The 25,386-nt window shown below is 39.9% G+C and overlaps 2 protein-coding genes across 2 annotated transcripts in view; both read right to left on the reverse strand.

The window, feature by feature from the left end:
- LOC107045868 (E3 UFM1-protein ligase 1 homolog) overlaps nucleotides 1-25,386 on the reverse strand; it is a 134,823-nt gene that overhangs the window by 93,346 nt on the left and 16,091 nt on the right. The gene's annotated exons all lie outside the window — the stretch shown is intronic.
- LOC107045869 lies at nucleotides 3,923-6,599 on the reverse strand. Its single transcript, XM_015268275.1, has 5 exons — nucleotides 6,528-6,599; nucleotides 5,861-5,998; nucleotides 5,109-5,381; nucleotides 4,749-4,972; nucleotides 3,923-4,020 (listed from the first exon to the last, which is right to left on the reverse strand). The coding sequence occupies exons 1-5, from the start codon at nucleotides 6,544-6,546 to the stop codon at nucleotides 3,982-3,984; spliced, it is 693 nt and encodes a 230-aa protein (XP_015123761.1). The 5' UTR covers nucleotides 6,547-6,599; the 3' UTR covers nucleotides 3,923-3,981.

Genomic DNA, 25,386 nt, shown 5'->3' on the forward strand with positions numbered 1-25,386 from the left:
CTTTAATATGGTGTGCTTTGACATCTATTATGTGTCTCAATTTATTTCCCCCACTGATTTCAGTACTACTCGTCGCTGCCTTATTATCGCACCATAATGTCATAGGCAGTTGGGGTGTTAGTATTAATTTTAGAGAGTTGTACATGGACAACATTTCTTGGCTCGCTTCGCTCATCGCTACATATTCAGCTTGGCACGTCGATAAAGCTACATATGACTGTTTGTGAGTTCTCAAAATGATCGAATCACCAAACAGTTTAATTACATAACCACATGTAGTCAATGATTCCTTGCAATCAGCAAAGCTAGCGTCCGAATATGCTTCTATTACGTCAGTCTCACCAGCATATCTCAAACCTAGGGCAGTGGTACCTTTTAAATACCTTAGTACTCTTTTCACCATTTTCCAATCTTCATCTGTCGGATTCACCTGGTGTCTGCTCAATACATTGACCGCATAGGAAATGTCAGGTCTTGTTGTTCCTGCTAGATATAACAAGCTACCTACTACTTCTCGGTATGGACAATTCATTTTCACACTGTAAACTTCTCCTGCAAGATCAGACTCTCTCAGTTTACGTTCCTGATTAGATGCCTGTGTAGTTAACATTGGAGTTCTTTGAGGATGTGAATCTTCAAATCCATATTTAATCAATAACTTCTGAATATATTTTTCCTGACTCAACTTTAATATCCTGTTTTCTCTATCTCTTTTGATCGAGATGTTTAAGAATTCTTTTGGCTCACCCAGGATAGTCATTTCAAATGCTGAACTCAAGGCTGTTTTAACCTCTTCCAACTTGATCTTATCATTACTAGCCATAATAATATCATCCACATACAGTAACAGAATTAAGAACCCATCCTCATGACTCCAAGTAAACAAACAGGGCTCCAAATCCGAGTTTACTAGCCCTACTCTGAAAGCTATTTCTGTAAATTTCTTATTCCAACGCTTGGGACTTATTCGAAGTCCATAGAGGGCCTTTTCTAGTTTACATACTTTAGTATCTCTGTCTAAGTCAGAATGTGGAGTCCCTTCAGGGATTTCCATATAAATTTCCTCGTCAATTTCTCCATTTAAGAATGCTGTTTTAACGTCTAATTGACATGTATCCAAGTCATACTTATTAATAATCGCGAAGACTGCCCTAACCAGATTAATTCTAGATACTGGAGCATAGGTTTCTCTCAGTTCGTATACGTTTAAGTCTTTAAAACCTCGAATAACCAACCTAGCTTTATAACGAGTCTTCCCTGTTGCTTCTAACTTGCGTTTAAAAATCCACCTCGAGTCAATTATATTAGCTTTCTGACCATTTTGATTGGAGATCGGTCTGTCTACGATTTTCCAAACTTCGTTTTTACTCATGGAATTTAATTCCTCATTTATCGCTTCTGTCCAGTTATTCTTCTCTGTATCTTGCATTGCTTCTTTAAAATTGATTGGATCCTTATTGATTTTAGCTAGAAGAGCATGACAAACCTCATCAGTAGAATTGCCCAGACCTAACTCACCCTCACCCTGTGATAAACATGCCAGAAATAATCCGGAGGTTAAGTTCGCGTCAATTGGTAGCGTTGTAAGATTTGAATCCCGCACTAAATCACTAGGGGTTTTATTGATTTCTTTTGATTCTGTTGTTGGAGTTTCCTTTCTTGGCCTGCCTCTTTTCCTCTTCACAACTCCCTCCGATTTTAATGTCTCTTCACGGTCTACAGAACTCTTATCTATGCTTACAAACCAATCCTCTTTATTTACTGTCTCTTGAACCTCCGGGATATCTCTGATTTCGCCCCTCTTGTATCTATCACCATAGACCTTTTTCTCATTAAACCTGACATGTCTACTTTCATAGAATTTACCCTCTTCGGGTTTTAGCAATATGTACCCTGTGGGTGTGTAGCCAACTAGAATACCCCTTACACCCATTGCCCTGAATTTAGGTCCTACTTTTCTCTGAACTTTCATATATGCCAAGCAACCGAATCTTTTTATTTGATTAATATCATAGCTGTGTGTGGGTGCAAACTCTTCTAATGGCGTTTTCATATCATTAGATTTGTGAGGGGTTCGATTGTACGCATATACCGCAGCAGACAGAGCCAGATCCCACATATTTTCGGGTAGTTTCGCGTCAAATATGTACGTACGGACCTTCTTCTGGATTGTCTGATTGTATCTTTCTGAGACACCATTATGTTCAGGAGTGTCTGGACTTCCTAATTGTAATTCCGCACCTAAACTTTTTAATACTTCAACCGTATGTCCTCCGGTAAATTCTGTACCTTGATCAGACCTAAGATAACAGACTTTCGCGTCGTAACCTAACAAATTCCTACAACTCCTGACAAACATTTCAAAACACTGACCTGTTTCGCTTTTCGCTTTCATCGGGTATGCCATAGCAAATCTCGATTTATCATCAATGAAGACTGATATGAACCTGTATCCTTTCGGATATGTAATTGGAGATATTGGCCCCATTACGTCCGAGTGTATAATTTGTAAAGGTTCAGTGGCTCGACTCCTTATCTTTGAGAATGGTAATCTGTTGAATTTAGATACTAAGCAAACCTCACAATCCATTAGGAACTCGTCAAATACTACTTCTCTTAATTCTTTGTTATTTGGAAATTTAGATTGTATGGCCTTTAGATATGCTATCGAGGCATGACCAAACCTCGTGTGCCACAGCAATGCTTTTTGATTTATGTTTTTAATTTTATCATTTTCTGTCACAAACATATCAACTTTCTCGTCACTTTCGCAGTTTCTGGCTTCATCTGCATTATTTATTTTTCTGTCGCAGATTGAAAAGTCAAAGTTTGATATCATAATTGGATCAGTAGTTGTTTTTGAGTTTTCTTTATTGAAAATTACTTCTTTTTGTTCTATTTCGGATTGTCCATTTTCTAACTCGTCAGTTACTGATTCTACAATTTGTTCGTTACTTTCAATTTGATTTTCCTTGTCTGAAGCTACCTCGTCAAGCCTTGCCGTGACACTACGAGTCATGTATTTTCTTATCTCTGTCTGACCTCCCACCATATTAGCTATAACTCGTCTGATTGTATTTTTCTGAAATTGTTTATTGACATCACTAAATTTATTTATTTCTAAATCAACAATCCAATATGGCTTCTCATATACTCCAGAGATAAACAATTCATTCGACTCTGGATTAAATATGTCAATTCTTTTGTCATCCAGATAAATCCCAAGTCCCATTTCAGCGAAGCGTCTTAATGACAATAAGTTGGCTTGAAGAGCATCTGCAAATATAACCTCGTCTATCACAAATTTCTTGCCATTTAACAATTGGATTTCCACCTGACCGACTCCCTCCGTTTTCAAGTCCGCGTTTTCATTTTTATTAGCGCATTTAATTACTCCTTTAGTTTGCTCGTCAATAGATTTGAATATTAATTTTGAGTTTGTTAAGTGCTCTGTGGCACCGGAGTGTGCTAGAAACTTAGTGATAAATTTGCTTCTCTGATCACTCTCGCCCACACATTGCCTGACCCTCGCGTGACTTATTTATTGAATTTTTCATTATTGACTTACACTTTTCTTTGTTGTCAGATGTTGAAGATTTCCCTGATTCTTCCTGACTGACTTTAGGAGTAGTTCTGGGTTTAGTATACTTGAAATTTCCTCTGCTTGTTTGATTGTAAAATTTACCCCTTTTAGAATTCCCAGTTTCAATCTGACCGTTTGATTTTCTTTTCAACGAATTATATGTTCTCCCAGATCCACGAAAACCTCGTCCCCTCGAACTGATATTTCTAGTATAGTTTCTTGGTTTAAAAGTCTCACCTGATTTCGGACATTCTCGTCTGGTATGACCGAACTCTTTGCACAAATAGCACAATTTCCCTTGTCCGCGTCCAGGGCATTCTCGTCCGAGGTGACCGAATCCGCCACACTCGTAGCATCTAGTATCTTTGGATGCCAGATTTGCTGTTCTCACCTCTGTGCTACTTGGCTCGTCCTGTTTCCTTATTGCCTCTTCCTGTCTCATAACAGTAGTTAATTGGTCATACGTCAGAGGAGGTTCGTTTTTAATTTTTGCTGTTGACTGTAATAGTTGTACCATTGGTACTGACTTAATAATTGCATTGTTGAATGCGTCTCTTTTCTCTTCCTCAGACAACGGGGTAGCATCAGGTGAATTTTCATAATTACGAATAGCTTCTTCAAATTTATTGCTAAAGTTTACAGCAGTTGATTTATTTTTATCGTATCTCATACTGGTTATTTCCAGTCTTACAGTAGCCGAAAAGATATTATTTTCATATTTCTTAATTCCTTTGAGTTTGTTTAAAATTGCTACTGGATCTTGAATTGTTACAACTTTAACATGATATTCTTTATCAATGTGATTTATCAAAATATCTCTCACTTTGAATTTATGCTCATCCAGAATCTTCGGATCACCATTGAATTTAACTTTACTGTCAATAATGTGTGAGAGTTTATGAGATCTTACTTCTGAGTAAAAGTAGTCATGAAAATGTTCATACCTAGTATTTTTATCAAGTTTATAATCACGTTTTACTGATGGCCCCTTGTCTAACAGATTGTATTTAATTGCTTCATTAACCAATTCAGCATTGCTGGTTTTGGTATTTTCATCTTTTTGGTACATTTCTTTTCTTTTAAACAACTCCTGAATTCTTTCATTCAGTTCCTTATCCATATCATTCTCATCGCCCTTTTTGGGTTGATCAGTCTCTTCGCTTACCTTCTCGTCCTGATCGTCAGCCCAAGTCAACAACTTCTCCATATTCTCTTCAATGTTCTGAATTCTATCCTCTCTCTCATTCCGTCCCACCTGTACTTCCTTTTTAACTTCTTTTATCGCTTCCATTAAAAATGTACCCGTGTTAGTTTGTAATTTAGTTATTTTTAGAAGTACATTGGTGACCGAATCCAGTTTTGCACATACTTGTTCAAGTCTGTCTTGTACTGGAAATGCATTTTGTTTCTCATTAATTTTAGTTTTCGTCAGATCATTTGAGTGAACTTTTACAGGTGATTTTATCGTAACTTTCGTTTCTATATGTTCAATTTTGTTTTTTTTCAATTTGGGGTTTTGAATTACCTGATTTGAGAGTGTTAGCTATTATTGCATTTTGCTCATCCACTCGTCCGGCCGTCTGACCTGTATTCGTCTTCTCATCCCTTTGGACCTCGTCGTTCTTACCCTTTTCCTCGTCCTCACTCTCCTCGTCAACTCTTTCCTTACTGACCTCAATAATAGCTATAGGATGTTCCTCATAAACTTTAGGCATGATGGGTGGTGTGTTTATTAAGAGCTTGTCCTCATACCACTTTATCAGTGCTTCCCATTGCCCATCTACCATCATGTTTTTACCTGTTGGGAAATTTTAGTTTATGATTATTTATTGGTAAGTTTTATAAATGTTATATCCTTTGCTCCGCTGCCAGTTATCGTACTCAAATTTACTGGCATTAGAGCTTTGAACACAAATGAGAATTGTACACAAATACTAATTTGTGCTAAAAAAGTCGATTAGTTTCTGATATTGAACGATCAATTTTCCTCCGCTAATCAACTTAGTGGAACATCCCGATTCCGGATATAATTAAGAATCTACATTCATAAATATATATATATATTTATTTCATAACTAGTATTTTATTTGAATTATTGGTGCTAAATTAANATATATATATATTTATTTTATAACTAGTATTTTATTTGAATTATTGGTGCTAAATTAAATGTGTTGATATTTGCTAGCCAATATCTTCACTAGCACTCAATCGCATGCATTTCTCATTTATTTCTCATCCAGACCTCTCACCGAGCCCTTTTCATTTGTGACTCACCAAGCTTGTATTTAAGTTTGTCTGCTTTCATTAACAATGACTCATCCAATACTTCCAGGACTACGTCCTCTCCTCTGTGGAAGTCATCAAATCCAAATATTGAAGTGAGGGTTTCCCACAACTTCCCCAGGTCGTCACCTGTGATAATTATTAATTATTTACTAATTGGATTTCGATTTCCAACCAGTGGAGAATTTCTCGTTATTAATTTATTTTCCTCGTCGGGTTTGGTTGGGACTCATCCACTCATGCATGAGAATTATTTTTATGTGTTAATGCGCGTCTCCATTCCAGCGGTTTCTATTTTATATATTACTGCGCGCGCGCCATGCCGGCGACGCACTCACCGCATCAACCAAACCCCCCTTTATTACGCGTCCCGCATCTAGTTCCCTTAAAAACTTATTAATTCTTTAGAATTCCGCTATTCCTTCAACTCATCCCAAATTCACAAAAAACTAGATTATTATTGTTTTTTCTTTTTTTTGATACTTCATTTGCCCTTTTTATTTATTTAAAATAATAATCTCCAATTTCAGCTTCTAGATTAAATTATTTCGGACGCGTCAGTATTCCACGGATGTCGGCCATTTTTGTGCTCGGTCTCCCCGTTGTTCCCACCGAGATGATGCAATCCCTTAATTTTAATTGGATATTCTTTACTTACTTAATTCCACGTCCGACATCACTTTTCCTTTTTATTTTATAATTTTTTGTTTCACTGCACAGTGGAAGCGTGCCTGGGCCCATAACCTGATAGATGGTTAGGAGATAGAACACAATAAGTATAACACAGTTGTAGATTAACGAAGGTTTATTAATGCACACGTCAGACTCGTCCTGCGTCTCATCGTTGTGGAACACGAATGAGCCACCCCACGCCTCAACGTGTCGAGACGAGAGCTGCGCATGCGCACGGTCTCGTCTCCATCTTAACAGTATCGCTATATGGTAACATAGTTTATCAAGGCACATGGTAATGTAGGTTAATGGTAATGAGGTAGAACGTAGTACAGGTAACGAGGACCAGTAGCTGGAGCCACTTTTCAACAATATATAAGCGGTAACTTTGAATTACTTTCATGACACGGAATCGAAGTGTCCTAAAACTTATTTGTACACCTAATAAACAGTAGGATAATTTTTGCATAGTTTTTTTTTAGAAAATCGTAAGATATTCACTTAAAAATACGTCTTACAGTATGCAAGAGATGGGCCGTAATAATCGACGACTGTTGACGTGAAGACAAGGATCTCACCCACTGATCTCTATACTAACTGGATGGTCTATCCTTACGGGCCCAGTAAGTCGGAGTTGAGTCGAATTGAAGGCTCACCCAGCGCCGCTATTACCGGACAGGGTACTAATCAGGACCTCAATGCGCGTGCGTCAATATTCTCGTAAAATTGTGGGGATGGTAATTTTACCATTCTTCCATAACCACAAAGTAATTTTTGGAGCATGTATGAATTAGCCTTGCTTTATTTTATTATTTGTTTTCTGCGACGAAGGAACCCGCAAACACAATGGTGCAGTGTGTCTTTTGCCGAAAACGAAAAAGAGACTGCAAAGACTTATCATTTCACGAGTAAGTGTTTGAGATCGTTAAAAAGTCAACCTCAACGGAACTTCGAATGATAAAATGCGCAGCATATTACTTTTTTCAGTAGTAATGCCACGAGAGCTTGAAAATGATCGGGTATTTCTCGATAGCTTCGTTGCAAACAAACGAGAGTGTCAAGTTTTGTAAGTTTAAAAATGCCGAACGCGAAGCGCGAGGGATTTTCCTACAAACTCGACATGATCGTTTGTTTACAGGAAAGGTTGAGGGAAATACCCGATGCATTATGAAACTCGAGAGGTATTTGGAGGAGTATTTCCTCCATCGGAATTTCGGTCACTGGAAAGCAGCATTTGATGTCAATGTGGTACAACCTACACTTTCGCATTTCAATTATTTTGTTTATTGTCCCTCAGCAACGTGCCGTGGTTTTACCGAGTTTTACCGATATAAAACCGTGTAGGTTGTACCACGTGACATCAAATGCGGCCCTCCTATTGGCCGAGATTCCGATGGGGGGAATACTCAATTTAAAACTTTAATTCACATATATTGTTATTTTTTCTCTTGCAAAGGTTTCTAAAAGATGAAAAATTAAAACCAAAGTGGATACAGAATATGGGTCTCGTAAATTTCAGACTGAAGCAGTATGATAGCATTATGTTGTTTGCATTTTCCGAAAAAATCTATTGAAATATAATAGACTTGAGCAATCTCCAATCCTCATATTTGCTTTTCGTCTCCAAATACATATGGTACGTCAATGAGATAAACAATGTATATTTTATTTTAAATTTCGTACAGTATTGAAATAGTAAAATATGAAGGACATTTCTCAATCCTGGTAAAATGGTAAAATGATCACGCCCCATCCGCACCATCAGAGCCCCACATGCGCACTAACGCTAAACTTAGTACCCTGTCCGGTAATAAGGGCGCTGAGTGACCCTTCAATTTACCTCAACCGCGCGTCAGGGGACCAGCCATCCAGTTAGTATAGAGACTGATCTCTATACTCACCCTTTGTGATGGGCCATTCCCAGGGATAGTTATGTATGCGTTCACGAACGATAGAATCATTGTCGTCACTGTAAAGCTAAAAACAGAAAATAATTCCTCGAGCATTGTGGATCGTCTCTGATCTACCTGATCGAGTTTCAATTGTCCTACCTATCTACATGAGAAATGTCGCAACCTCGAGTAGTTTTCGGGATCCATGGAGAAGAGGGTAAACGGCAGAAATTTTAGAGATTTGCTCGATGCTCACAAGAAACTAGAGAGCCTGAGAATCGACATTCACGATGGAAAACAAACTCAAAATCTAATGGACCGATCGTGCTGAAATTTTGCACAGAGTTAGTCCAAATCAATACCAAATATCTGACAAAATGTCAAAATTATTGGGAGTGTTTTTAGCCCTTTATTCATTAAATTCACCAATAATTAACCATGCGGTGACCATGAAATTCTAATGGAATTCCAACAGAATTTTCATCGAGTTCCAATAGATATTTAACTGAAGTAGCTGTGTGGCCACGCTTCACTCAGGCAGAAGAGGAAGAGGCAGAGGAAATTGAATACCAGGATTTTTGAGAATTGCTGCAATCTAGAAATGAATAGAATATATGAACAAATATTAATTGAATATACTAGCATAATATGTAAAATAACTTGGAAGTATTGTCATTTATTAACGAGGCTCAATAAATGGAATGAAATGAAATTATAAGTGAATTTGTAGAAAAAAAAATCCAAAATTTGTCAATTTAATTTTTTTCATTATGGCGCAGGCAAGAAGTGAGAGTTTTTTTCACGTTATTCAATAAAAAACATGAAATAGAAGGTGACAATTTTTGGCAAAGTTAAATCTTCATCTAACCATGTTAAAATGAAGTTTAGAAAAGTGAATCTTTTTTGTTAATCGAAATTATTGTCAAAAGTAGGCGGCGGCTGTATTTAGCTATACACCCGGCGAATTTCAACGTGGACATGTCTAGGTACTGATCCAAAGCGTTCTAAGGCTCAGTACTACAAGTCTCAGTGAAGTTAAGCACGGGTTAGGACAATAGACACTAGGTAGGCAAATCCACAAGAGATTTCTCTCGCTCTCATGGGTTTGCCTACCTACTGTCCCTTTCCCTAATTCCCAGTTAACTTTAGCCGAAACCTGTAGTACTGGCCCTCAACATACTGGAAACTTATAGAATCTTCTAGAATTCTTAGTCAGTAATTTATGGCAGGCTTCTAGGTCTGGGTTTCTCACTCAGATTTCTGAAAACTGAATGGACTGAGAGAAAAATTTTCTGATATGTAGAGTATATTCACTTGAGAGAAGTAAATTATTTTCAATGGTTTAAATCTCAGAATGCTTGCGGTTCACGGAACTCGAATGAATTCTTAGTCAGCACTATCGTTGCGCATTATATCATGAATGTATTACATATCGAAATATTGCAACTGCATAACAAAAAAAATCAAGAAAACAATAATCACTTGAAAATTGACGGCTCTTATACGCGATTTTAGTGAGTTCATTTCCAACAAAATCATACTTGAGAACGAGAATATGTTAAAGCATGAGACCTTTCTCGGGCTACGTGAGTTCAGATGCCTGGGAGAATTAAACAGTTGAAGAAAAATTACTTTTCTCAAGAAAATATGTTTCAGATATGAGAAATTTTTTTCTCAGTGTGGTCGAAAATTGTATACAATACGATAGTGCACAGACCAAATGTTCCATCGATAATTAATCCACATACACCTCGGAGGCAGATTAACCGAATTTTTGAGCACGAGATGCTGATCAACTCGCGTGGTGTAGTAGAAATATAAGTTCCGCATTCGAAAATGGCAGGTGGAAATAAATATGCAATGCGGGAATATTGTAACCACCGAATATCACACAGAGTGTATGATTATTGTTTCGAATCTTTCGCAGTCCGACCAGTTGAGAATTTTCCGGCATTCCAATCGGATTAGATTTTCCGTTGATATCTAATTTGTGAATGTAGATGAATATGAATGTGCAGAAGTTTACAGTGGAAATGGGGAAATTATAAAATTAATTCTGTTCAATTTCCGCCACTTTGGTGATATAAGTATACAGCTTGCCATTGACAGGAATTATTTTCACGTATTCATGTCAATTGTGTTACCCTGCAATAATTTGGCGAAAGGTAGGTGTTCAATTTACACACGCTATTTTATTATTTACAGTTACTGTGGTAGGTGATTACTGAAGAGTTTCTTATAACGAACACTGTGATAAAGAACCTCCTGGTGATTGTTGTAATGTGATGTTGGCATTGTGTTCTATTATTTGACCCATGGTACACAGATTCAAGTCATTCCTATAGTATCCTCCACTCGATGAGAAAAAGCGATAACATACATTCTGTGCGAGAAGTGTGAGAAAATTAAGGGGACGCCCCAGTTTCTGACCCTTACTGTGACCCAGATTCTGACCCTTGTCAGTGACCGAGATTCTGACCTTCACTGTGACCCAGCTTCTGACCTTTGTCGGGGACCCAGATTCTGACCCTCACCGTGACCCAGTTTCGCACCCTCACTGTGACCTAGATTCTGACCCTTACCTGTGGCCCCAATTCCAAACCTTATCTGTGATCCGAATTGTGACCCTTATCTGTAATCCTCATTCTGACCCTTATCTGTAATCCTAATTGTCACCTTTCCAAGTTTTTTCTAATGATTTTAAAGGAGAAATCAAATTTTTTTCAGAGGAGAAAATATCTCTCTATAATAAAAAAATCTTTCAGTGTGAGAAAATTTAGGGGACGCCCCTATTGCTGGCCCTATTTTTGACCCTTACCTGATCTTCATATGGCCCTTATTTGACTTTAATCTGACCCTTATCTGTCCCTGATCTGACCCTCATTGTGTTCATATGACTTACCCTCATTATGACCGAAATCCTGACTATCTTCTCGAACTAAGGTAAAAATGGACAGAGAGTATTTCCATCATCTGAACACCTCTCCTCATCCCCATTCAAGCTATAAAAAATCGAACTGAAACGCACAGTTCTCATTGATTTTCACAAAAAATTTCAAGTACTCAAAAAAGAACTTCTTTGAAACATTTTAGTGAAGCTTTTATGTAAATTAATTATTGAAACTATTGTCAAATATTAACTGCCACGACAGAAGATTGTAACGAGATTTTCTCGTTACGGGTTGAAATCCCCTTAAAAAGATAAGTGAACTCTCAAAATTGTTGAAGAGAGATAAGTAGTGACACCTAGAAGCGGCTGAAGAAAGCCGGGACTAGGTGAGATAAACCACAAACCAATGAAAGACCTAAGGCATAGCGGTTATGGGTGAAACCGCGACCCCTGGAGGTCTGGAGGGCGTTACTAGACTATCGNGAATGGCTGAAGAAGCCAGGATAAGGAGTTCCGGACTCCACGTCGCCTCGGTGAATAACCGTTGGCGGCGAGCGTAGGGGGATGCTCCTGCATCCCCCACTAGTAAAAAAAGGAGTTATTTCGGCACACGAGATGACGACTTTGTTGTTTCCGGTGTCACCCGGCTCGGCGAAACAAATACCGAGCATATGGGCCCGTGGGTCTGGAGTAGAGATCGTCCTCCTGTCGACCCGACCATGTGCCGACATTTGAGTACCCGGAGGCGGTGACGAGCGATGACCGAAGCGGTAACTGGTGGCCGAGAGTGTGGGTGGTCGTGAAGTGGGTAACAGTGTTCCACTTTGGTCGGATCAGCCTCTCGGCGTCCCAGGCTCTGAGGAGTCCCGGCTGATTCGCATTTAGCTCTGAAAAACTCCCCCGAGTCGAAAGACTCGGGGGGAGAATGAACACTAGCAGAGTCGAAAGATTCTCCAGGAGGTCATGGATTTAATTCATTATGGAGAGTTATGCCGCAAGGTATAATACACGGCTTGCAAAGGCTCGTGAGGATATGGTGGTAATACTCCTGGTGGACCTCGCCCACTCTACCGTATCACGCTGATGTTAGCTAGGCAATCCCTTGTCCAGCCAAAAAGTACTCTGAGTGGACGAGTTTGCTTCAGAGGCCGGTTTTCGTCGAACCTCCCGTGAAGGTTCGGCTGGCGCCCGACTATTGAGTGATAGAGACGGCTAAAAAGTAGTTTGGATTTTTCCTGGGTGAACAACCCGGGAAAATACCCTTACAAGATATTTCGTAATGTATAAATTAAATCACAATGCTGAAATACTCCGGAAATTCGAATGAATGGGAAGAAGAAGATCGGGCATGGAAATGTAAAGCGCCAACTTCGTATTAGCATTAGTCATTTTTTAAAACTGAATGCGGTGATTTGTGGTGCAATATCCAATCTAAGTAAATTAAAGTGCATTCATTCATATTAAATTGTGGTAAGTGTGAATAAAATATCAAGTGGAAGTGATTTCTGTTGTTTTCGTATGAACTTCCCGGCAGGGAAGTTATTGTAATGGCCCCGAAAATCAAAAATCGATTTTTCATCAAATCTCCATGTTTCAAGGTCTTTTCGATGTTCCTAGACAATTTTAAACAAAATGTGTTACTAGGTATGTACATGGTCAAAATTTTGGTCAACGTTTTCTCGTGAACGAATTGTCCGATTTGACTTTTTTTTTCAATCGATAGGTTTTCATTCAAATTAGAGCGGATTAGATTTTGGCTGATATCTGTTTAGTGGTTTTCGAGTTTTCCCGGAAAGAAAATGTCAAAATGACAAAAAAGCAACGAACACTTTACTTGAGAACACTTTACTTTTTTTGAGATTAAGAAAGCTTAATCTCATGAAAATCACATATAGAACGATTATAATGAAGAAAATTTCATACTTCTCTTCGATTCCTTCCAAAAATTGCCGTTTTTCTATCAATAAATGAGAAATAAAAAAATTCCGATTGGAATACATCGTTATCGACTGGCGCATCTACTAATTGGTCACTAACTCATCTGAAGTTAGTTGCTAAGAAAGTGTATTGTTTTTACAAATTTCTCATTATTTATATCACTCCGATGTTAATATTAACTATCAATACTAGAAATCTTATCGTATTTCGAGTTAAGAAAAATATTATATGAAAACAAATGCGGAGATCAGTGGTGTACTTCGTCTCATGAAAATGCGACACATTTCTCATGAACGCGACATCTTTTGATTGACCAAGTTCTTGCGTCTACTTCCCGCATGTACACCGACTGTGTCGAACCAGCGTGTGCTTTGATAAAATTATGAAGTGAGAACTGTGTTTACCAAAATGTCGCTCGAGTATGACTTTACGAGCAGTGCGGAAATCGATGCTCCCTGGCAATGTAATGATGTGAGTATAGTTATGAATATCATGTAATTAAAAACAAGGGTTTCTCATGAACAAATAAACAGAGTATTGAGAGTTGAGAAGGATTCTTTTAGTCAAAATGGGAGGAATAATAATATCGAGAAGTTGTTGGTGCGACCCGTCCGACGGGTCAGACCCACATGAATACATCCGCTACCAACTCACCCGCAATGGGAGCGAGCGACCAACAGCCCAATCCACTAGTTCATCTCTTTATGTCTCAATAGGAGTTGGTTGAGACAAACAGTCGTCAATTCGAAAATTCATTCATGTGACATCTGAATCAGGTTGGCAAGCCAGTTTGGAAGTGAGTTGATTATATAAATGTGGATAATATATGATTTTGTTTTCTTGATGGTCGGCATATTGTTTAGAGGGTCGCTGGATTTTTTTTTGGTTTGCCAATAGAGTCAAGTAGTAAATGGCTGAGATTGGGCAATTTCCTACGCTCCCTCCCCCCTTTTTCCAGGAAATGCACGTGCACGTCCCCCCTTCCCCCTTGGCGGCATATCTTTTGAAGAGGACGTCGGCGCGCTGGGTGGCCCCCTGGGGTGCAGGGCCTCAAAGTTGGAGCCCAAGGGTCACAGGAAGTGGATGGTGGGCGGAAAATGGGTCGTGGTAAAGTGAAATAACTATATAATGTGCACTTTATAGGATTCCATGAATCATTTATTCATAAATTATTCTTATTGTCTAGGATATATGATTTTCTTGAATGTAAAGGATGATGATGATGATTATTATTATTATTATTATCATCATTATTATTATTGATCAATTAATGGAGATACATAAATTTTTTTTAGTAGAACGTTGATTACAATGTAAAATACTTTTGCCAGATAAGCTCTGAAAAAGTTTACTCAAATTTCTACGATTACAATTTCTGTTCTGAGTCATTTTTTTGAACATTTCCATAATAATGCGGTCGTTACGTTTTGTGTCTGAAGTAAATAGTTTATGAAAGGACGATCACTGAATAACCAGTGAAGCACAGTAATGCAGTGCTGGCCACAAACATCAGATGATATATCTTGGAATCTTTTCTGGCTCCATTCATATACATGGCAATTTCGCGTAAGGCGCTGAGTGATTCTTGTGTCGAAGGCCGGTTTCGTTGCCCTTCTCCTTGTCCATTTGAACTGAGGTAAACGGCAACCCAGTGGCTTCCTGCTTGGTTGCGGTTATCGGTGTTGATGATGATGACACAGGGCCATCATGTCCAGGGGACACGGTCGGCAGGGTAGACGCATCCAATTGATGCATCGGTATGCGGTAGTACCTTCAGAAGGTCAAGTGTATTCATAAGGCGATGGTACGCAGGACAATTGTCGTGGCCTTGTGACCCGGGTAGAAAACGTTTATGGTGCGACAACTGATCAGCTTTTTAGACAGAACTAACGTAGTTGTGTAGTGAACCTCTATTAAATAGTTTAGTATTCTTTTTCAGCCACTGTAGTCGACAATAACTTGTCTTGTTGAATCAATTTCCAATAAATTATTGTATTCAGCATATAACAGACAATTTACATTTTGCTCCGTTGCTTTATTGACTCGTACTTCAATACGAACACCCCCACTCTTTACGAGATTCCAATGACCGGCAGAACATGCAGATAAATCGGGAGTCAGGTCAAAGGCGAATAAACAAAATCCGTCGAAATATGCTAGATGAGAAATGTTATTTCCATGGTCACTAAAATACGTTCCAGTCCCAGCAAATAAGGTATTGAAAGCTTCCACATCTAGACACCCGTCAGAGGTAAAACTCAGTTGTAGGGGTTTCGTAGGTACTTGGCGTCCATTGACATTCAGACATAAAAAGTTGATTCCGAAATTCTGGAAGCTGAAGGGATTCTTATTCCTCGCACCATTGAAACTGGCATTGTCGACAAATCCAAGTATAATTCTTTTAGGCAGTTGGCCTAATATTACGTTATCTATCGTCTCTCCCATAATTCCATTATGCAGAACAAAAGATTTAACCTCAGCGCGTCAAGGGATATTTTGCAGTTGTCTTTGCAAGCGTTTTACCGTGAGCTATCAATATTCCAGGGCTGAGTTTCACGCATCGAACAATTAATGAGCCCTCCAAAATATTTACTTTATAATTAAGTGTAGTATCGTCCATAAGACAATATTCATCCTTTGCGCGGATAGGACGAACACGTAGCTCTACACNCATTGAAACTGGCATTGTCAACAAATCCAAGTATAATTCTTTTAGGCAGTTGCCCTAAAATTGCGTTATCTATCGTCTCTCCCATAATTCCATTATGCAGAACAAAAGATTTAACCTCAGCGCGTCAAGGGATATTTTGCAGTTGTCTTTGCAAGCGTTTTACCGTGAGCTATCAATATTCCAGGGCTGAGTTTCACGCATCGAACAATTAATGAGCCCTCCAAAATATTTACTTTATAATTAAGTGTAGTATCGTCCATAAGACAATATTCATCCTTTGCGCGGATAGGACGAACACGTAGCTCTACACCGTTCATCAAAAATTTATCTTGATTGAAAACGTCACAATGCAAATGTCCCAGCAGATCAAACGGTCTTCCACCATTCGTAAATACTTGTCGAGAGATTAAGCCATTATTTTTTTTCACATCAGCGCCCACAACTACAGCGGTATCCATAGCACAAGAGGTATCAGTTAACCATAGTGCTATTCCAAGATGCGCNTAATTAAGTGTAGTATCGTCCATGAGACAATATTCATCCTTTGCGCGGATAAGACGAACACGTAGCTCTACACCGTTCATCAAAAATTTATCTTGATTGAAAACGTCACAATCCAAATGTCCCAGCAGATCAAACGGTCTTCCACCTTTCCTAAATACTTGTCGAGAGATTAGGCCTTTATTTTGTTTTCACATCAGCGCCCATAACTACAGCGGTATCCATAGCGCCAGAGGTATCAGTTGACCATAGAGCCATTCCAAGATGCGAGGACTTGGCATCTTCTCCATAGTTTAGCAATGTTTCAATATATGCTCTATAGGCGTAGAGGTTATTTGGCGGCATAACAACTTTTTGATTGAAATATACATCCACTTGGTTAAACATTGAATGCAAAAAATTATTCACAGGACCGACGGCGTCCTCAACAGCCGCAGTGCCNTCATCTTCCACGGGTGGAAACTCGGTCGAGCGTGAGAACCACTGCTTTCCTATTTTCGGCAAACGAATTTTCGGCTAGCTTCCACTCCATCAGTGCCATCGGGTCTTGAAATTTTCGCTCCAATTTTTATCATAGTGTGTGCCAAATCGATGTATTCTTCTCCATGGCCTGGAACGATGAATTCGATTGGGGCGTCATCCGATAGAGTAGATACAGGAGTATAGTAAACAAATTGAGAATTTTCAATACTTGTCTGCGTCGGGGGTATAATAAACAGATCGAACTGCGATTTCACGTACTCGGAAGAGTGTGAATGTAAAAACGACATGATGGTTAGTTGAAAATATCGTATAAATCGCGAGTCTTCCTCTTGGATTTATTTTTCTTCACTTTTTTCCTGTTTTCTTACTTTTTGGAATATTTCTCTTCTATTTATTAAGTTCCCTACCCGAAGGGAGGAAGTTATTGTAATGAACCGAAAATCGAATGTAAAATTTCCATGATTTCTTTACATTTCTCGGTCTCTCGAATCATCCTGATACGATTTTGAAGACATGTCTGCGTGTGTGTGTGTGACAGAAATTTTGTCCAACGATATCTTGTGACTGAATGGAGCGATTCGAAAATTTCTTTTCTCAATCGATGCGTGTTAATGTAACTTAGAACTGATTAGTTTACGCGAAGAATCCACTCAGCGGTTTTTTAGATATTTGCATAAAACTTCTGCAAAATGTCAAAAAGCGTTAATTTCATCGAAATTCGACAATTCTCCGTGAAATAACGATGGGATTTGAATCAATTTCATGTAATCGATGTTTCTTCACATGAATTGATTCTCAGTAGATTTTCAGCGGAATCGTCTCAGCGGTTGTTTAGTTTTTTAACAAAAACTTTGGAATTTTACGATTTGAAAAAAGGGAAGAGTTGGAAAAAAAGTTGGAAAATTTTGGAGTGGGTCAACTTTGAAGTTTAGAAAATTTTGAAGTGGGTAACCTTTGAAATGGGTTTGATATTAAAGTTCGAAAAATTAGGAGTGGGTCAACTTTAAAGTTAAGAAATTTTGGAGTTGAAAATTTTTCAACTTTAAAGTTAACCCACTCATGTTGAAAAGCAATGGGAGCGAGCGAAACGAGCGATCAACAATCCAGACCAATTTTTTCAATTTATTTTTCATTTGAAATTCCTGAGATTCGAAAAAATGGAAACACTGAAAATTGATGGAATAGAATAAAGAAAAAAATCAACAAATGTAAAAACCTCATTTTTACACATTTCCACTTCAAAGGAAGGTTATCATGAGAATGGTGTTTTCCTCTTGCAATCGAAGTTTTTTGAAATAGAATTGCAACGGATCCATTCGGAAGCATACTACCAATAGAATTGGCAGAAATGAAGAAATGTCAAGACTAATAACGCGCAAAGTAACGGTCACATGCCTTGTGTGGGATAGGCTCGGCCCCCTGCTTGTTTTTCTAATGAACAGAAAATGAGGAATCGGTCGGGAAGTTATTGGCTCGACCCATAATGGGTTACACCGAATTCCACCAATCTCTACCGGTCACACCCCAACGAGGGAGCGAGCGACCGGGTCTGATTTTTCTTCCTGGTTGTGGATGTCTTAGCAAACCCGCGTTCACTGAGCTTATGAGATACGAGGCGTTAACGCTTTTTTTAAAATTCTGATCCATGCATCGTGGACCCAATTTTTTTCTGTGCCTGCCTTTTAAAAATTTAATCCTGACTCCGCTAGCCGATCCTCCAGCGCCACCTTTAAGGGATTTCCGTCTGTCACTACATCGCCTACAGCGTTAATTCCCGCGTTGAGAGCTTGTTTACCGACTGCTCGAGCTGCACTACCGAGAAAGGGCAGAATTCGACGAAAGAGGCCCCCCAGAAAAGCCCCAATTCCATGGCCCCGTTGATATGGACTCCCAACATAGACCCGTCCGAAATGATTGTATCTATCCACTGATCCTCCACCAGCCTGGTTCCGTAATATGCAATGTAAGGACTCATTTTGCTCGTTAGTCAATTCTCTGGAAATGAAGTGTCACGTTCAAACATCCGTACTCGAATGGTATCATTTCACCACGATTGCACCTTATACCTATTTCAATTGTGCAAAATGAGTATTTCATCAATGGAATATAGTGAGGATGTGAAAAAGTAGCACAGTGTGTGGCTCCATATGTATAACCAGCAGCATTGAATGGCATCACTCGTAAAAGAGATGACTGCACATCACCTGTTACATAAGGTTCACAAAGGTCACTATAGTTGAACAAGCTTTCAGGTAAACCCCTGGCCAGACTGGTAGGTAGATATCCACAATACAGCTTTGCATTCGTGAAACTGTGCATGCGCCTCTCAAACCTTTACATATCAGACAATTCATCCAAAAAGTCTAATGCATGTACCGTGTTACTGCATGTTTTGGAGGTGCAATGTCTCCCAATTTTAACAAAGCCTTGTTGGCTAGAATATTCAAATTTTATATGATCCTTCAAAGGTGCGAAGTTACTCATGAAACCCACGAGATCCGTCAGGTCCTTGAAAACCGCAGTACGTAGAAAAAATGTTTGTGGTAGATTTGCCTTGGCCTGATTGTCTTTTCCGCTACTAACAAAGTTGATAGAGGCATCTTTCCTATCACGTATATGTAAAAAATTACAAAGAAACTGTATTTCACTCAGGCCCACAACCCATTCTCCTTCCAACGCAACTTGTTTCGGGAGCAATATTGTATATTTTAATGCTGTATTATCGGGATGATAGCCCATACTGCTGTTGCTTGGGAACACCACATAAAATTCGTTTTTCATTTTTTTCCAATGACGTGTAGCTCTGATGCAGGTATCCACGAATCAAATTTATCTGGATATCCCTCGCAATGAAGAAGAATTTATTTATTTTTTCCTTTTCCTTTAGAGTGTATGACACATTCAACTGTGACTTCATCCTTGTCCGTTTGTTTATTGCCAAGAATCTTTCAGCTCGTATATTGATAATGATTGTTTGAGGACTGCTTTTGTTATTCGGAATATTTCTTTATTCCAATTAGTCTCATATCCTTTCTCAAAGATGCCTTTCGCTCGACTGATGCGCACATGGTCCCCAACTCCGTATTTAAAGGTTTCTTTACGAAATTTCTCCGACTTGTACCGATTTGGTATCTTACGCCGTACATATGGAGCATTATCGATAGTAACAGCCGCAGGCGCCATCTTTATTAAAGAATGTCTCGAGTTGTTATAAGAGTCGACAATTTGTTCCAACACATCCATATATTTATATGTTCGACTATGTGTAAAGTAACGCCACATGCGTTCCTTCAATCTCCGATTAAAATGTTCCCCGATTGCGGCTTTTATGTCAGGATTACGCGCAATGCAAAATTGAATTTTTTTAGAGAAAAATTTTTGGACATTGCTAACCATAAACTCTTTTCCCTTGTCAGTTTGTATACAATGTGACGTATTTCGCCCCTCTCCAAAAACGAAACGAAAATACGCAGCCCTCGACGTCCAAATTCAAAACCTACCGACGTCCAATGGTCGCGGTGGCTAAATCGTTAGTTCGGCTTGGCCACTAGGAGGTCGTGGGTTCGAATCCCAGTCCGGTCGGGTTTTTTAACTTCTGGAAATAGGGGTTGGGGGCGCGAAAGGGTGGCTGGGCTACGGATCCCGACTGGGGGGACCCTTAACTTCCGGTAAAGGGGGTTAAGGGGCTCGCCTGGGGCGGGTTCTGGTGGGGTCCGTCTCACCTCGTCTCTGGACGAGCGGGAGATTCCTAATAGAGGAATCGACTGTACCGACGGAGGTTTTCCGTGGTTTCCTCCCTCTCTCGCGGGAGCAAATGCGGTACAGTGTAGCAAGTCGGCCACAGCCGCAACGTTAGGTAGAGGGTAGATGGCGAACTAAACCAAAGGGTTTAAAATGCCTTAAATAACAAAAGAAAAAAGTCAAAATCAATAATTGGGCAACAGATCCTTTTTCCAAAAATGAATAAAAATCAAAAATCAAATTCCGAATGAATAATAAATGACAGAACAGCAACTGATAACTCAGTATATCATCCGCGGAGGCGGCTGGGTCCAAGATGCTGCTCTAATTTAAATCCTGAAAAGAATGAGTTTGCTAAATAATAATAATAAATAATAACGAGTTATCTTGATCTCTCAATCTGGCCCTCCGAATTCAAGGAAAAATTGACAAATAAATAAACTATAGGCAAATGACTCGACACAACACAACCTCTACCTCTGCGACATGTCCGGAAATAAAGTACTTGTCAAAATTAAAAGTTGAAGTCAAAGAAAGTCAAGAGATAGTCGGAAGATAAAATAACTAGTCAATTTACTCGAAGTCAGATAATCGCAGAGTAGGGATCTACTATTACCCCAAGCGCTAGGCGCGTCCATCAGAGTGGCGATACGGAGAGGCAACTCCACATGAGTTTGAGAGAGGGATTGCATCGAGAAAATGTAAACAAGAGAGCTGGCAACGGATAAAATATCAGCCGGCGACGAAATAAAACTCGAGCGCCGAAAATGCGCTACAATCCCACTTTCAAAAACACGATAAATTCCCAAACGAAATATTATTTAGACTGAAAATAAAATCGATGTTAAATCGGCCAAACGTTAACTGAGAGACAAAGGTAATAATCCCGAGGAAATAACACGACTGACCTCGAGATCCCAAATCGCCGAAAAGTCGACAATATCACACGGCGATGGCGAAACGAGAGTCTAACAAATGACACAAAAATTCCATTAAGATCGCTGAACTCGAGAGAATTTTAACAAACTAAATCGCCGACAACTTAGCGATATCAAAGAGCAAAGATTCGAATGGACCCGTAAAATATATTCCTCTGTCAAACGAGGAGTGAGAAACGGCCGAAAATCATGGAAAACTCTGATGGCGTCAACACCATGGACTAAGCGTCCGTTAGAAGAAAAGACTGCTTTCACACCTGGTGAGAAATGCAAATTTACAAAGTTCTTTTTAGGGAACCACCGCTCACCGATAAAAAGAAAAATACACGTCAATCAGCAACCCCAAAAGCTCTACAAACGGCAAAGAAGTCCTCTGATGACTCTCGGGTCCCACAGACTATCGACCCTCGGAAATTATGTTACAAATTTAGACAACAAAAATTTTTACAGCGGCCACAATAACGTCCAGACGAGAAATGGCTATTGCCGGTGCAATTAAGCCCGCGCGACAACGCTCTAACAGGCGTCCGAGGCTCCCATTGGATGAGCGTAATAACTTGGCTTCGGTTGGTCGTTGAAATCGAAACCCCACCAAAGCCGAACAATAGTGAAATAAGTCAAATCATGTCCACTACAAAACGCGGGACAATAACCAAGTTGGAGTTAAAACCTCCTCAATCATTTTCCATAAAACTATAAATAAATATTCCATCGGTGGATGCATTTTGCCATGGACGTCCAATGTCGTTCCAGGCATCCTCAGATACAGATCTAGATGTATTTTCCAGATCGTCAACTAAGCCCTCTATTTCCAGCTTTCGTAAGCTGGCGCCGCCACTCGTCACTCGTGCGAAACTCCCTCCTTCGCGAGACCATCTAAATATCAGTCCGAGGATGCAAGACTTTCCTGGACTTCAGGGACCTGATGAAAGAGGCTGATAAACTCCCACGATGATGTAAGCTCCATCCCACGATGTAGTCCGGTGAGTGGTGACAAAATTAGAAGCAATACAAACCAAAAATAATTTAATACAAGGCCCAACAAAAATTAATTTTGACTCTCGCCTCGCCAATAAAGTGACTCCCCATCTGGAAGTCCATAACCGCTGAACGATCGAGGACAAAACGAAATACCACGTTCCAACAAACAGGCACCCCCCCCCATATGGGCAACCCCCATATATATAGGTACCCCCCATATATGGAGGTGCCCATTTATGGGGGGAATTATACGTATGTGGCCTCTTATGGTAAAGTATGTATAGAGCTATCGGAAAAACCCTCCCGGTCACACCCACTCGATCACACCGGGAGGGGGGAGCGAGCGAAGCGAGCGGGGGGCTCCAGGGGACGCCTCCATCCCTGGAGGGTCTCAAGGGTCATAGCGGACCTAAGGAACATAAGGGTCATAGGGGTGCTAAGGGTCATAAGGGTCATAGAGGTGTTAAGAGTTATGAGGGCCACGAGGGTCACAGATGAACTAAGGGTCTTAAGGGTCACGAAGGTCATATAGGTGCTAAGGGTCATAGGGTCTCAAAGGTCACGGGGGTCATAGGGGTTCTAAATGTCATAGAGGTGCTAAGGATCACGAGGGTCATAGAAGTGCTAAGGGTCACGAAGGTCATAGGAGCTCAGAGGGTCACGAGGGTCATAGGAGTGCTAAGGCTCACGAGGGTCATAGAGGTAGTAAGGGTCATAAGGGTCATGGGGGTTCTAAGGGGGCTTCCCATATATGGGTGGTGCCTATATATAGGGGGGTAACCATATATGGACACCCCCCATATATGGGCCTATATATGGGACATTCCATGTCAACTCAGCCACCCTGGATTTTTTTAAGTAGTTAACGAACTACTATATATAGACAGTACATATTCCTGCCAAATTTCATTGTCTCATGATTTTTTGTTTTTGAGATAATGACTACCAAACTTTAAATTTCCAAAAGTTCTTAACTTTTGAATGGCGCATCCGATTCGAACAAATAAAACAAGAAAATTTTTGATTTCGTTCATACTTTCAGAGAAAAAATACTCCATAGGCGTGAAGAAGCTTCTACACCTATTTTTCGATTACTTTTAACGTTTTTATTTTTTTTCGTCTCCAGGGCCGTCCGGTATTCGACTGGAATATTTTTTTTCTGATAGAGGACGTCCATATATGATGTAAAAAAATACGCTAACATGGGAGAGACAACCAGTGCACCGGAGAAAATTTTTGTTTCCTAAATTTTCGTGTTTTTCCACTTTCTAGGGGAGCTGCCTCGTCTTTATTAAGAAATTGATATTTCAATCCATATCTTTGATGAATATGAGTTAGGAAAGGTTCATCACGATAGAAAAGAGAAACGATGCGTCGGGAAAAAAATTTTCTCTGAATTTTTTGAGTTTTTTCGCTATCTATGAGAGCTATCCAAAGCAAAAAAACGTGTCAATCAATATTTTTTGCTCATAACGATGAAAAGGAAAGCCATCATGGAAGAGACAAGCAGTACACCAGAAAAATGTGATTTCTTCGCAATTTTCTTATTTTTTCTCCTTTTCTCTTTTTCTTCTTCTTTTCAATCTTTTTTTTTTGCTTCTTTCACCTTTCAATCCACAGTTTTCCCTTCTGCTAGATGGGAGGGACTATCAACAACATTATAAACCTCTTTCGAAAGACAAAGTACTCATTCAAAGAAGTGCGAAACATGGAAAAACAAGTTCTATTTTACTGTAACGACCTTTTTACATTTTTACAATAAGAGGCTATTATTTGCCGTCTCCAACTACCACTTGCCCAATTGCACTGATTTACTATACATCTATTCGGTGGGGGCGCTGCGAACGCTTGAACCAGCAAGTTGACCGTTGATCCACGCTTAGTTTTTTTTTGTATTTTTGTGCATTCTCACACACCCTCTCCTGCTGACTCTCGTGTCTCTCGTCTCTAGGCCTGGCTAGCTGCATTACAAGGTATTAAAGTGCATTTTCTGAGCGAGCATTGCATCGTAATACATTTTCTTTTCGGACAAACTGTGGAGGTTAAGTTTCTCTATACCGCTGGTGTGGTGAGGGGGGTACCTCCTTCGCCGTGCCAACTCAACGATCCCGACAACTAGCGCCATCTGTGGGGGATGTCTGGTGGCTCGTCCTCCCAGGACCCTCCCGATTTCAAGACGCCTGTCGATTCAGCAGATCCCGCTACCCTGGTCAACTCTAAAACTCCAAGATCTTCTACAACCACTGGCTTCACCACCCCAAAATCAGCAGGCAGACGGACGAAGGCAGCCTCCCACAAATACCACACCGAAGGTTATTCTCTCCACAGCCATTTCAGAAAGAGGAAAAAGAAGCAATTCCAAGACTCGAACTCTCAGAGTGATTCAAGCCCTGACGGTGATCTCCCTCCCCCTAAGTGCAACAGATCTGATATTCCAATCCCCTCTCCTCCAATTCCGTTTCTCCTTTTGGCTCCTGCCTCACCCTCCACCCTATCACCCTGCCCCTCAGCACTGTCCCTGGATGGCCCTGACCCTTCATCTTCCCTGAAATCCGACTCTCCTTCACCTTCATCACCCTCTTCTGGAGCCTCTGAACCAGCTGACCCCGACTCACCACCCAAAATGGACGGCATCAAGGAGCTCTTCCAAGGTCTTAACTCCAAAATAGACAATATGCAGGCAAGTAACAACGCACATTATGAAGGTACCTTGTCCAAAATCTCTGAGATCAGTACCAAAGTGGATAAAGTAGATCCACTAAGTGTCCACGAAAGTGGACAATGTCAGGAGTGTCGTCGATGCCCACAAA

The sequence above is a fragment of the Diachasma alloeum genome, unplaced genomic scaffold (genome assembly GCF_001412515.2).
Source record: "Diachasma alloeum isolate Michigan unplaced genomic scaffold, Dall2.0 Dall_scaffold_01095, whole genome shotgun sequence".
Classification (NCBI taxonomy): Eukaryota; Metazoa; Arthropoda; class Insecta; order Hymenoptera; family Braconidae; genus Diachasma; species Diachasma alloeum.

Bases quoted from the DNA above. Each gene is read 5' to 3' on its own strand.
- LOC107045869 (XM_015268275.1), bottom strand. The intron at 5,382-5,860 runs GTGAGTCACAAA...ATTTCCCAACAG, and splicing joins CAAACTTAAATACAAGCTTG to GTAAAAACATGATGGTAGAT. The intron at 4,021-4,748 runs GTAAGCGAAGAG...TACTGTTATGAG, and splicing joins CTGACGATCAGGACGAGAAG to ACAGGAAGAGGCAATAAGGA.